The sequence below is a fragment of the Trichoplax adhaerens genome, genomic scaffold (genome assembly GCF_000150275.1).
Source record: "Trichoplax adhaerens TRIADscaffold_4 genomic scaffold, whole genome shotgun sequence".
Lineage (NCBI taxonomy): Eukaryota > Metazoa > Placozoa > Uniplacotomia > Trichoplacea > Trichoplacidae > Trichoplax > Trichoplax adhaerens.
Window position 1 is genome coordinate 2,338,712 of NW_002060946.1, and position 15,495 is coordinate 2,354,206.

The 15,495-nt window shown below is 32.3% G+C and overlaps 2 protein-coding genes across 2 annotated transcripts; both read right to left on the reverse strand.

Moving 5' to 3' along the window:
- Positions 1–7,366: 7,366 nt before the first annotated feature.
- TRIADDRAFT_55393 (uncharacterized protein) lies at positions 7,367–7,864 on the reverse strand (the record flags this gene model as incomplete). Its single annotated transcript, XM_002111869.1, has 1 exon — positions 7,367–7,864. One exon carries the CDS (start codon positions 7,862–7,864, stop codon positions 7,367–7,369), a length of 498 nt encoding a protein of 165 aa, XP_002111905.1.
- A 3,516-nt stretch (positions 7,865–11,380) lies between these two features.
- On the reverse strand, positions 11,381–13,486 carry TRIADDRAFT_55394 (uncharacterized protein; the record flags this gene model as incomplete). Its single annotated transcript, XM_002111870.1, has 5 exons — positions 11,381–12,115; positions 12,264–12,397; positions 12,441–12,528; positions 13,077–13,266; positions 13,452–13,486. 5 exons carry the CDS (start codon positions 13,484–13,486, stop codon positions 11,381–11,383), a joined length of 1,182 nt encoding a protein of 393 aa, XP_002111906.1.
- Between the last annotated feature and the right edge of the window lie 2,009 nt (positions 13,487–15,495).

Sequence of the window (15,495 nt, forward strand, 5' to 3'; positions counted from 1 at the left end):
AAAGATTATAATACCGATTTGAATGTAAGACACTCCTACGCTGTGTATATTAGTATTTCTTGCACATAGTAAACTATGATAAATCATTACAAGATCTATTAGTGTTCGTAGGAAGATATAATATAAAGGAAATTGTTGCTATATAAAACCTTTAATCATTTCGCGAAATTCAGCTGCAATATTCTCGGGAATGGTCTTTAAACAATCGAGTGGAACCTTTAAATAACAATAAATTATCACTTAAAACTGTATACTGAAATCGTATAAGTAGACTATAACAGTTATTTCTGTTCCACTAAAATGAGCTGAGATCAAAGCACAATTAATATGTCTAGTCATTTTGGTATATTAACCAGTAAAATGCTCTGCAAAATTTTAGTCAATTTCTAATGCCTACTTCTATTCTACTACAAATTCTAATATCTAATAAAAGTTATTAAAGTTATGTAATTGAATTTTATTAAACCGTTTTCAATGACTATTTCCTTCTATTATAACTTCTAATTATAAAATGAGACTATCACATGAATCCTTACTAATCTGTAGTCGTAGAGTAGTGATTAGAAAAGTACCCTTATAATGAATTAAATGATTTATAAGGCCTATTTCTACTTCATTACACGTATACGTGAACAAGCTAAAAGGATTGCAGTATAGATTATTTTCTATCTGTAATCGAATAGAAGCCACTAGAATGTATTATCGCTTTCCTTACTTGTCCTTTCCAATTTTTGTGATTGGGATCTGCACCAAATTCTAATAATAGCCTAGCGATATCCGTTCTATAGCAATTTAGTAAAATGAAACCAAATTTTTTCTCAAAATCAGCAACTAAACGCTGTTACAGCTTCCAGTTTTATCTTGGCATCTTGATTTATTCCATCTACCTACCTATAATACCGAATTGCCTCATGAAGAGCACACGTTCCTGATTGAAAAAAATGGAAATTATTAGACATCTATGAGTACTTTCTCAAGTCTTGTATTCTGAACTGGGTATTATGAATGAAATACAATTTCCGCTAAATTGTCTAATTAAACTAAGTAGTGAAAATGTGATAAGAAAACTTTATCATGATATCTTTAAATGCAGCTAGAATCAGCGAAAATTATTATTACTTCTAACCTGTTAATGAATCGTCCAAGTTGGGATCCATGCCAGCATCCAGAAGGATTTCAACGATAGCAGTCCGACCTGTAATAATTATAATAATGAATACGATAGTAGTTCCGCATAATTTTCTACAGATAGGAAGAGCCGAATAGGTTAAGAACCTGTTTTTGATGCTTCTATCAATGAATAGGTCGAGGAAATCAGTTTGGGTTGATGATCCAGTAATAATGAAACAATTTCTACCAGTTGAATTCCATATTTAAATACATAATTAAAGAAGGAAAAAGTTATCAACGTGCAAAATGGAGAAGATTCTTTGGTGCATCGGGTAATTGAAATTAAAGGATACAAAATTCCACTTGCGTTCTATCTGCAACATAACTAGGTATGATCTATTGCATATAAAATCCCTTTTAGGCTATTAATTATACTAAATCGGTATGAAAGATAGCTTCTGATTGATAAAATTATGCCTACTAAGAATTACTTTAGCTTTAAATTTTGTATAAAAAGTTTCTATCAATGTGATTATGATTCTTAAATCTGAATTTAAGATTTTCTTCAGTCTCTATTTTTCTAAAACATAATCCCAAATATACTTTGACTAGAGACTTTTAAGAGAAAATTTTCTCTTAAAGGTCCCTACTTTGATAAAGAAGCAAAATAGACGTATTTAAATACAATCAGGCATGCGTTTAAATTGCTAACAGTCTTTAAAATCGATACTTGTATAATACTTGTATGTATGACATTTTCCTATAAAAATTAGACTCTTGATTTAAACCATTGATAACCTCATCAACTTGGTGTAATTAGTATTCGACATTAGGTGTAATATCTTCGTTATAAACTGATGCAAGATTGATACTTTAAAATAACGTAAAATGATACAGACATGTCATAAAAGTTTACTATAATTGAATGGATCAAAATGCTACAGATTGTTCTAACACAGATGAGGAAAATTTCGAAGGAAAGTATTCCTCGCAGAAATCTTAAATTGCCCTCGATCAATCAATTATTTTTTATTCTTTGTTTACCTTTTTTATCGTATTGAGCAGCTAAATCAAGAGCAGTCTGACCGCTGTTATTTACTTTCATCACATCAATGTTTGGCCACTAAACGGGAAGTGAAAACATCAGTTAATCACAGACAAATCCAAGATAAATCCTCACGTATTGAAGAGTTACATTAAAACTTGGTAGCAATTTACCTGTAATAGACGTAAAACGGTATAAATTTTCCCATCACTGTTATATTGGCATGCAAAATGGAGAGGAGAATTGCCGTTATTATTGGAATCATTGACCTAATATTTCATCGACATCAGCAATGGATGATTATTAAGTGTTATTAACTGCATGAACATGCTCTTTAAGCCATTCAAGGTATCATTAGGTTGTCCTTCTACTTTTGCAATGCAACTTAACGTTATTCTTTCAACTTACTCCAGCGCCATTTTGCAAGAGTACATCCACGATATCGCTTTTACTCTTCCATGCAGCAATATGGAGAGCCCCATTGCTAAGGTATAAAATCCAATAAATTCGTAAGTTACTGAAATTGTTTATCAATGCAACCACTTAATCAAGCTTGAAACTAAATAAAACGATTAGCGATCAACACTATAAATCATCCTCCGACAAAAATTATTACGATGAAAATTTAAGACGATAATATATCATTCAACAGGTTAATTGAAGCAATTTTTGGTGTAGATGCCTAAATCAATCTCGTTCACACAGTAGATCAATCAATTCTTTCAATCACTTATTAGCCAAGATTGTCCTAAGAAATATTTGTAGCTATATCGCCTTAGTTATTAGATCTATTGCAGTAACTTTGTGATTTACTTGAGAGGGAAATACTGCACTGAAAAGTGTTTAAAAGCTATCTTATTTTAGGTATCAATTAGCTTTCAAGTAGTTCGTGAAGAAAATTGGTCGGAATAAAGTTTAAACTTTATCGCACTATGACTAGATTAAGTAGTTCTTCAAATCATTCTTCAAGAAAATCGATATTATTAATTAAGGCCGTTGCTATTACCCTCGGGGATCTTTTTCGTTTACTCCAGCAGAATATTTTAGAAGACATTCTACAGCATCATGATTGCCTAATTTAAATACAGAAAAATTCGATCCAATCAAAATCCATCACCACTGAAACAATCTAAGAATTTAAAGTTGTTAATTAACCATGTAGTACAGCCAGAATTAATGGTGTATAACCATTCTCATCACGACAATTGACATCGATGTGATGAACTTTAATTTTTTCCATTCCATGATTGGAAACCTCGCCATCGTCATGATCGTTGGTAGCAGACGATCCAGGGATAATTTTCTTAAAAAAGTTTCGATTTGGATTGAGTAATTTCTGGTCCAAACATAATGAAACATTTTTTAATTGGATCAAATCAATACTCTACCTAAGCTACTCTTGGCCATTTTACCTCTCATTACATTCAAAATTCATAAATGAGATCTGACACATTATTCTAGTCAAAGTATACTTTATTCGCCATTATATTCAGTCTAGATAATTCTACCTTTATATTCTCTATGATTTACCTCTAACTTTGAGACATCGCCAGCTATCGCAGCTTTTATAAGATCCGCTTCTCGTCCCATGTCCTGCAAGTCTATATCTTCAAGATAATAAATTATGTAATTTCCATTTAGTTTTATCTCGCCGTCTGTGTAGAGTAAAAACTCGTCTATCCTTGCTATTGATAACTACTTTGGATTTTGATCCTTTTACATTTATTATATGACAGAATTTCGTTTATTTAGAAACTAGAAAAGGACTGGATAATCAGTCCTAATAGTGACAATTACCGTTTAAAATGCATTCACTTGCATTTTAAATAAACGGCTATTTCGACAGTCTATCATTTTGGAACAGATCACTAATGTTTCATTAATTTGTGAACGGCAATAGGCTGCATAATTATTTAACGGCGCGCTATTGTAGCCCTTATTACTAGGCAACTCAAAATGCCTTACTTTGTAGTTTACAACTACAAAATAGGTCAAAATCATTCGTACAAGAAAGTCTATTAATGATCGTCAAAAGCTATATTGGATTCGAAAAGTGCTTGCCATCGATAACAACCCCTATATCCACGGATAAGAAAAAGGCACGGAAAAAAATAGGCGTATAGTAAAGTATAGATTATTTCAGCACCGATCGCTTAGTACAAAATATCGAAGAATTCGTCAATAAGGAGGGCCTGGACTATACTTTATAGCAGATATGTATCTATAGCTACTAAGTTCAGTAATCAGACTCTAAAATACAACCGTAGTCTATTAACATTATCATTTAAGTGGATTTAGGATATTACTATAGAGGATTTGGACAGTTTTTAGTCCCCCCAAAAATGAAGAAAAGCTCTAACAGTCGAACGCAGTGAAACTGGTAATGGAGCCCTTATGTATCAAAAGCCGACTGGATTGCCGTATGCTAAATTCAAGATGTACTGGATAAAAATCCACGCCAAAGGATTAACCTCCATCTAATACATGATAGCAATATCTAAGGATACCTGCATCATTGCTTAGCGTTTATCAACGAAAAATCCTCCGGTATTCTTCAATACAGAACTCACATACATCTAATTACTTTCGAGACTATCACCTAAAGATCTCTCTAACGCTAAATCTAAGTTTTTTAACTTTACGACAGCAACTTATTCCATTGCAACAGTGATCTATGACAATGACCGTTGTAATGGATAACAGATTTTTAGTTTGGAGCAGCCTTGCAGTTTTACGTAAAATAATAGACGAATGATTATAACATATCAAGTACAAGATTGATATATGCACTTAAGATATAGTGCAGTAATAACAAAGAACACTGCAGCTGATTACTGTTTGCGAATGAAAAACAACAGCAATATTCCTCAAGTAAAGCACATTTATCACTTCTAATGCAATCCTTTAACACTATAATCTCCATAATTTATGATTTCTGTCTCCATTAAATTCAATATACGAATGTACCATATTACCAATGATAATTATAATTGCGATAGAGTATAATTTCACTTTAGAGAATAGCCTGCGTCCAAACTTCGCTAAGTCTCATTCATGGTTTAATCCATGGCAATCAATCACTGCTGCAGCGAAGCATAAGCTATCGTTACAGTTTTCCGTGAAAACTTAGGGAAAATGGAGCAATAGAATACATCTATCGCTGTTAGTATTGAATTAATGACCTACAGGCAACATTTACATACCCCAATCTCTAAATACAACAGCTTTGGCGATGGCAATAAAAAATTATATTCTAGTATTTGACTGGAAGGGCAGCAGTAAAATCATACCTCAAATGTTAAAATGGGTGCCAAGCTTAATTCACTTATATGCTACCTTTGTCTTCGAAACTTGACTCTATTTATAGTTTGTTGCCAATCCTGTAACCAATTTGGTACTGTAAAATAATCATTACAGTATATTCTCTTCTCTCTTTCTCTCTTAATATATACATATAGCGTATAAATCTACAAGGAATTATCATATTTTTTCCATTCTTTTCGTTGTTGTACCATTTCTCCTATTAAATAAATAAACAAAATCGCTATGAATAACTTAAGTACTAGAGTAAAATTGTATCGATTTGAATAGATTAATCATTCTTATAGTTATATACAGCAAGCTACCTTTAGCAGAATTCTTTATATAGAATTCTATCATTTGTACGACAGCAATAGCAGGAATTACTTCACAAAATTTTTATTCTTTTCGAAAAATTCAAGACTTGAAAGTGCTTCTACAGTATAACCAACATTAAAACCAGTGATTGGTCTGGCTCATAGTTTCTAATCAGGTGAAACTAAATATGGGAGTTTAATTTTTAAAGACGATTAATATGAACGCGGTGACATAATTTCAGTTTGTATAGAAAGATTATCGATCTCGTACACCTAGCTATGGATTGTTAAAATGATATGTTGCCTATACTCTCTAGATATCTAACTCAGACTTCAATGCTCAACAAACTTAATTTTATAAATTCATTTCCTGATGACATCTATTTGCAGCTAGCAACTTGGATACGGCTCATGCTGTCTATTATACAGTATTACTTAATTTCATTTAGAGTAGGTTACTGTACAATAATTACTAAAGTAAAACATTCGTTTCATCCAGAGCTCTGATTTAATTTGCCTTCCATGTACACGATTAAAATAAGGGTTGATGATGCAGACCAGTACTGTCGAAATTTTATAGCGGCTCCTTTACTATATCATCGCACTGATTCGTTTCCTTCCTGGTAAGAGGATTTATCAGGATATTGAACGATAGGATAAAAGTTTCAGAAAATAGAATTCTGTGATCACTTCTTTAATTAACAAGTTTTATTTTTCACTCCAAAGCAGAGCAGTGTAGTAGATCTAGCATCGGAGTATTAACCTAGACAATTTATTGTCATATAGATCCCTGCTAGTAATGTATCGTATTAGCATTACATCAGGCAGTCCAAACATATTTCCGATACGTTAAGTAAGTGCTAAATCCTACATAAAATTTATAACAGTTCTTTGTATACAGAATCGATTCCATTGCTAATATGATAAAAATAAATTTGTGCTCGAGATGCTAGCCGGTAAGGTTACACCAGTATTTACAAACTGAATTAAACATATTAAACGAAATAATATAATCGCAATAACATCGTAATCAATATCTTCAGTAAACATAGTTTCAGTACTATTTTTCTATTTGAAGATTTTGCGATATCTCTTTTTCCGGAAGGATTGATTAATTTTAAGTTTCTAGAAATCGATATACTACAGTATCTCAATAGGACATCAAACTAGCTTAACAACAGGTATCGATAGTTAGAATTGCAGCGAGGTGAACTACAAAATTGCTTGGCTAATCCACTTAATTGATGCCATTTCTTGTAGTGATAGTAATAAGTACTTACAGAGATATACAAATACTTATTGCAATTCTATACCTAAAAACTGATAAAGTTAAGTATCTTAGTGCATACATATGAAACATGTATATCTAAAAGTTATAATGTAATTCGAACCAACAATTTTTAAACATTATTATAGCTAGATCATTTGATATTGCTTACATATAGGATAGTATAATAACTTATCGAAAGTTAAAAACATACAGAAGTTTGTAAGACTTTGATTATATTAAATTATATTTATGATATCGGTAATAACCAGTCATGTATCTACGCTGATGCTGGGGTAAGCACAGACTATGCTAGGGTCTTGTAGGTCATCTCATCGTAGTGAAATTATTTCTTGTATTTTTGCTTGTTTCTGACTTTATTATCCTGTCACTCTTCGTTTGGAATGACTTTTGGCCCGATTTTGTGCTAGAAAAGTTATTTTTCGAAACTTCTCGCTTTACTTGAGCGTTAGTTGTACCATGAGTCTTAGTAGGAGCCTTGCTAGCCTTGACAGTCTCGACAACTGTGGTTCCACTGGGGTTATAGCCATAAGATGAAACAGACCATTTCCCTTGACCCTTTCGCTCTGGTGCTTTACCTTGAAAGGAATTAGAAGGTAGCCTACCTTGGTTAAAAGTGCTTCCACTCTGTGTTCTAGGATCACCACTACCACTAAAGCACTGACGATGATAAAAGAAACGCATCTTACGTCCATCCCGCACAGCAATAGGCTCATTTTTGTTAATCACTTTCTTGCATTCACGACAACTGAATCCAGTACGACAAGCTACTCCATAGCTTACCGTCCAATAATTATCAGACATGATTAATGTTGCGATCGCCAAGAATGTATGTTAAAGTAGATAGACCTGAGTCAAGGCTAATTATAGCATTTCTTTTGATCGCAGTGGATATACCTAATCAAATAAAAAATTTAGCAATCCCTAATTCTCTTTCTTACACAATGTAAAAGATTTTAAATTAAATTTTGTTTATCAACCATAAAATGAGACAAGATTTTCTGATAGCAGTTTTCTAAATTGAAATTAAAATTTATAAATATATATTCTTCAGTATCTGATTAAAGCATAGCATGATAACTTAGAAGATCCTACTGATGTCCGTGAGCTCGTTCGTAACTAAGATATTTTCATTCATTCGCATGTCTATGTAACAACTTAATTTCCTATTCCCTTCCTTTATCAACTTATCGAATAGAAATAGAGCTAGAGGACTGTATAAATAAAGGAGAACAAGACTTTTCGCAAAGATCGCATAATGAATCTTCATCTTTGAAGAGATTTGTATAACCGTGATCTATGATTGGAAGAAACTTTGCAATTGATGATTATGACATATGCGGATAAACAGTAGTCTGAATTGCAAATTATTAAGTAGAAAGGGCTTGTACATGAGTTACATATTACAATATATGCTAATATAATATCAGTATCAGCTTTTAGGCCTTACTCATTTAATCTAATACGCTCCACATAGTAACACTGCCCTATTGCAGTGAAAGGCGCTACTTGCAAAGTTAAAAAGCTACGCTGTTGGCTTAATTACAAGAATATACATGAGTGGTGGTGCAACTGTAATGTACCCAAACTGCTGCTCATAATGGAATAATTTACCGAATACACAACATAGTTGATGTTCATTTTTAATTTAGAGTGCCGTAGATATCATGCACTTGAATACTTCAACAGGGCACCGCCGTCGATCTATAATTTGCTTAATGACCTTATGCTAATCTTAGTTGATGTTCATTTTTAATTTAGAGTGCCATAGATACTATGCACTTCAATACTTCAACATGGCACCATCGTCGATCTATAATTTGCTTAATATCTAAGATTAGAGGTTAATTAATTGGAGATAGTAAACTTACTGAGTATACTAGAAAGCTAAGATACTGATATGACAATATATGACAATATGTAATAAAATAACTGGTATAAAATCTTGGAAAATTTATTTATATTACCAACAACTTACATTTTTAAGTATTCAGATATTACATAAGCAGTACTTGTACAGTATTTATTTACAATATGAAGCTTGTTAATTTAATCCCAACTTGTCACGATACACATTCCAAATCTAAAAGTCAATAGACAGACGCAGTCATTCAACGACAATAACAAAGTTCTAATTTCAATACTATTTATTTATTATGGGTTATAATTGTTTACGAGTTCTTCATATATAAAATTATTGTACTAAACTGTAATGACTTAATGTACTTGTTACGACAATCTCTACTGCATTCGATGATAGTATTTACTGTATACGTGAATACGTATACGCCGTTACAATATTATATAACAGATTAGTGTAATAAACCACATTTAAACCAGCATATATTGCTCGATAAATATACAGTATATCTAACAATTCCGATAACTCACTTATCAATTTAGCTGATTCTTCATAGCCTGAAAATATTGATTAGTAAATTCATCCTATCAAAAAATAAATCAGAGGAGAAGCTTAAAATACAACTAGAATTTTAAGAAGAAATGTGGCTATAAAGTTAGCATCACAAACGAGACTGCGCATGTGTAAATTAGAACAGTTATATCAATTCTATGGGTAATACCAATTTCATCATTTGCGAATTATAATTACGATTTAATTGTTCTGCAATTAATTTCATAGCACTAAGTTATCATTATATCATTATATAACTGCTAGTCTTAGAAGTAATAGTTATTGTAGTGCAATAGGCATAATTGATATCATTGCACTAATATGATCATTATAATGTTGTATGATTCCTAGGTATAGAGGTGATAGCAATTGTAATATCATAGGCCATAACAAAATTTCTGGCATAATAGTAGTCTTATTGGCTTTTATAAGGTTGCAGAAATTGGATAGTTCATGGTGAAGAATTCTTTGTATTTATCGTCAAAATATCATATGATATAGATAACATGATTGCCTAGATTAATTCCGTTGTAAATCGAGCACCAATTATGCACTTGGTTTACAATAAATAAAATAAATTTACTTACTGTAAATTATGTATACAAGTTGATTACAACCGGATTCTTATATTTATCTTCAAATAGATTTGCGTACCTAGAAAATGTGAAATTATTAATACTACTGTCCTAGAATTTTGAGTTTAAGATTACAGTCAATTGAGATTAAGTATGTTCACGTAACATGTACGCTATTAATATTAGCAAGATTACAGTAACCAGATCATATATTGTACTGGTATAACTGAATAAAAGTAAGCGTACATACATATCCTTACCATTGATATTGTATTAGAAAGTTGATCGGGTTAAAACAAATATGTACGAGTCTTAATAGTGACTTTATTGCCATATGAATATACAATTAATACGATTGCTACTACTACGTACTTCTGCTTGTAAAAGAGTATAAGCGATCATGAACTTAATTGTAGTCTATAAGTAGAAGCTTCCTCTTAATCATACTGTAGGTATAACACGTATAAGATTAGAGGATTGGACAAGCTTACGATCAATAAATAGAATATATAGTGCGATTGATATTAAGTCGCCTTTACAGTTTATCGCAGTAATTTGATTGTTATACAGTCCATCAATCAATCACAATCACTGTAAAGTTAACTTGCATACATACTCAAAGTAAATTGAGTCATAGTCTAGAAATCGAAGTGCTTGTGCCAACTGAATAGCGTTTAATTCTTATGTAAACATAATCGTAGTGGTGAACAATTTGTCACGCAAAGCTATTTATCTTTAGACGAAATGATGATTGGAATGAACTTATTCATTCCAAAAAAAAATAAATCCCTAACACTTTGTATTTACACCGAGTAGTTTATAAAATAACCGAAGTGCTTCTTACTTATATGGACGTGAAAATTACAACAATATAGTGATAACCTGAGATACATTCTCATTAGAGTCTATCATACAATTTATTAGCTAGGTGAATGCGTAATATCTGCACCAATTTTTTAATGTTTACAATTTGATTTATACACAACCGTATAAAAAGTAAGCTACCGCATCCAATTATAATTAAATGCGTTTATCGTAGTATATCTAAGAATGTAAGATCTAACTTACGCAGATTCGTAAAATTTTAACTACACTATTCTAACATAGTTAGTCCATTTTTCGTCAATTTGATACTGAATTCAATGATGGATCAAATCGAGAATGGCCATCCTTAAATCGATCTGATGGTGAAGAATGTCAAAGCTAATACACCGGTTATGTTTTCGGTTGCATCCTTACAGAAGTTTTGCACAAATCCATAACAATCATTTTTAGTCATAGAAAATTATTTTTTGTCTCGTAAAATCCTTGTTATAGCTGTTAATATCACAATTACCATTGCCTTACTTTACGGAGCGAGTACCGTAGCTGGCGCTTACTGGGTGACTGTTTCAGAGGTAATGATGGCCTTTTCTTTGATTTTGAAGTCTTATACCTTGAAGTCAATGGATGTCCTAAGGCACTATTAATTGTAATAGTTCCTGCTGTTTCATGTTTTATAGAAAAATTACCATTTTCAGAATTAGCATTTTCATTTCTGTCATTATTACAGCTGCTTTTCTTAGAGTCATCTGGAAAGTGCATACAAATGCTTTCATCACTATCCGACTCAAAAAATAATTGGGACGCGACATCTGATAAAGAAATTTGTGTCTGTTTTTGGTGGTTATTCTTTTCCTCAGTACAACCTGTATCTGCGCTTATTGGTGTATCAACTTCGCAATAGCTGCTTATACTGTTAATTGTCTGTCTTAGCTCGCTGTTATTCGAATTTTCATTACAATGCTGTCTCGGATTGTAATTATCTTCGGGCTTACAGAAGCTACTCAACCGCTGCATTACAGATGATACACGATCAATACCACTGGCGCTATCAAGGATTCTATTAGTTTTCCTAAATTCCAAGCTAGATTGAGTTGTAGTGTCTTCTTTATGTCGATCATTAATTTGCATTTGACTAACTTGAGATCGACTCTGGTACGTTGTATCTAACAACTGGAGATATCTTTGCTCCCTTTCCCGCATTTCATCTAGTTGCGAAATAAGGAGTTCATTTTCTCTTCGTAACTAGAAAAATTTTAACAAAAATTCATGTTAACTAGAAAATACCAAATAGCTTTGTGATATATTGAGGGTATATGGGTATAGCCTAACATATTATTTGGATGGATTAACTTAATGTACGTGGGATTAATTGAAATGTGTGCTACATTACCACTGCAATAGAACTTTTAAGATTTTGAAAATCTTCTGTACTGATTTTTGATTCCAGAATCTGTAGACAACATTGTTCCATGGATTGCTTTAAATTCTCATTTACTGTCATTTGTATAAGCACTGATTTTAGAGCTATGCAATAGAAAATTTTAAATTTTAATGAATAAAATACTACCTGTATTTCCTATGCTTTGACAAAATTCCTTATGACTTTCAGAATTATAATTCAACTGTTCCTTGAGCACATCGGCGAACTTTTGTATCTGTAAATAAAGATTACTACTATGACATGTACAAATGATTATTGACTATCAATCGATATCAGCGCACTCCTGAATCTAACAATTAAATATTTTAAGTTGAGAGCAAAATTATGGCTATAAATGATAGAAACTATTGTAACGTACGACCAGAATTAATATATGTATTTCTAAGACTAGGTGCTTAAAATCACCTTGTCTACTTGTTGCTGGATACCTTGAAGGAAAGTTTCAAGAGAGAATCTGTCGTATAAAGGGGCAGATTGAATTTTAACTATTATTGAAGCCTAAATGTCTTACTAAGGATATAATAAATTTAAGGTTACTCGACCTATCTCTCATTTCATCCGTTCTCTTTCGATATAATTCGATTGGTAGTTTATCGATTTTATCACTCCATTCGCCGTCTTTCTTCTTATCGTAAACATCTTTCGAGCGTTGAGATTGGCTTTTTAAGTTAGGTTGATAACTCTCTACTGAATACTAAAGACCTTAAAACTATCAGTATTTTTAATGTTATCCATTTATCATTGAACGAAATCGCCAATTACCTCAGAATTATGTAAAGAATAGGATTGAGATAATTTTGATTGAGAAAATAATTCTAGCGAGCCTTGTTGAGAACTTTCATTGCTGCTTGATTGGCTATTCGGTATGCTGTTATTTTTATAGCTTGAATAAGAAGGCGTTTTACGTACTGGATCTTTGCCAGTTTGATTTTGAGAACGTTGCAAATGCCGACTAAGTAAAGGAAAATATTAGTTCTAAGTAATTATCAAATTAATTGGATAGTCCAATTGCCAAAATTGACAAAATTCCATACTAAAATACACATGAATTGGCTACAACTCTCTAAAGACTTTACCCCTTTTTCTGGCTTCATTTTAAGTTAGATTAAAGCAAAAATGCAATCACCAATCACTTACTTAATATTAGCTCTATAAATTTCGTTCATAGCCATAACGTTATTCTGGCTTTTAGTAAGATTTCGTCGCTACCCAAAATAAATTCAAAGAGAAATTTCGTCCCAATGAAATTTTCAGTGATCTTTGAGAAATTTTTCACCGAGCTCTGCTCCAATACCAGTGAAATCTCATATAATTCGTTATAGCGTAGGGTTATGTTGCTGCCATTCATCGAGGACGATCGTATTACAAGGTGACCCAGAGTAGCAAGTCAACCACTTGGTATAGCATCACACCACAGAAATAGACAGAGTAATTACTTTTAAATGGCATAGCCTAGTGATGGCTAGACAAGAGAAGGATTTTAGTTCAATTGCTGGTGATGATTATATAAGATGCTAGTCGAGAATTTCAGTTATAATTGCTAGTAATGACAGCACAAGATCGATTACCTTTCTATAGTGTAATCTAGTGATGGCTACGCAAGATGCTAGTCAGGAATTCTAGTTCAGATTACTAGTGATGACTATACAGAGGCTAGTCGAGAATTCCAAGGAAATTGCTAGTGATGATTGTACAAGATTCTAGTCAAGAATTTTAGTTACAATGGCTTGAAATGGTCGAATTCCTTCCTGAAAATTATTATTTATATCACTGTTGTCTTGTAAAAGGAAATGTGATGAGATTAATATTAGCAAGTCAACTATTCTATGCGAGTATGTCGTCATGTAATGAAAATGGAGGCATTGATTACCTTAAAATATTACCTTAAAATAGAGTAGCCTAGTGATGACTGCACAATGCATATGATGCTAGAAGAGAATCCTGGCCATGATTGCTACTAATGACTGCACATTTTGCACAAGATGGTAGTAACAATTGCTTGAAGTGATTAATTTTCTATCCTAGAAATTATTACATCACTGAAGTATCTTGCAAAAGGAAAAAGTAGTGAGATTTATATTAGCAAATTAATTTTTCTAAATAGAGTCATGCAGCGGAAATTGGGAGATTGATTACTTTAAAATGGCGTAGTCTAGCGATGATCACACAAAAAAGCTAGCCAACAACTCTAGTTATAATTGCTAGAAATAGGTAATCTCTACTTTAGAAATTATTACATCACAGTTATGAGCGTATCTCGTACAAGGAAAATGTGACAAGATTTACTTATATTTGCAATTTGACCCCTTTACATATCATCGCACAACAGAAGTAGAGACTGATTACTTTTTAAATGGTGTAGTCTAGGGATGACTGACTACAGTACACAGGATGCTAATGAAGATACCAGTACGATTTCATTGAGCCCAGGGTGTTTTTGGAAGGGTATAAATAGAGTAGAATCGAGCCATAATGGCATTAAAAGGTTGCAATCAATCAGGCATAATCTTTGGCTTTAAAAGGTTGCAATGAATCAAGTATAATCTTTAGCTCTACTGTTTACCTATTGAAAGTATATGTACGAAATTACGAATATATTTTATACCTCAATTGAAATTACATTGCCTATTTTATTGGATCATTTTTAAACTATGCCTTATTAGCTCTATCTTTCAGTTTCATTTTATATCCATAAGATCAAAGTCTATAACGCTCAGTTATCCATCTCATCGGTAATAGTACTTGTATGCTGGAGAACAACTCTATGCTGTACACTAACACAATCGTTTAATCTAGCGTAGTATTAGCAACAAATATTATCGTGATCCCATGTCCAGGCAACATCATCACCATACTATATAGATGATGGCTTCTAGGCACATCATATAAGTAGCTGGTGAATTATACAGTGCAAATAAAGTGTCAACGTGAAACTTATATGGAAACGAGGATTATACAATACGCTACTGTAAGCTCTAGTGTCAGTATAGTGTACAATAATATAGAAAAGATTACCCAGAATTCTACACTGTCGTATCTTAGCAACGGTAACATCGCTCGGAATATCTTCAAATGAAACTACTACAGCGTTGCGTAGATTTATTACTATCGTAATAGAGAGAACTTGAAGGGATTTACTGTTGTAGTTGAATATTGTAAGGAATACAGTAAACACATTATC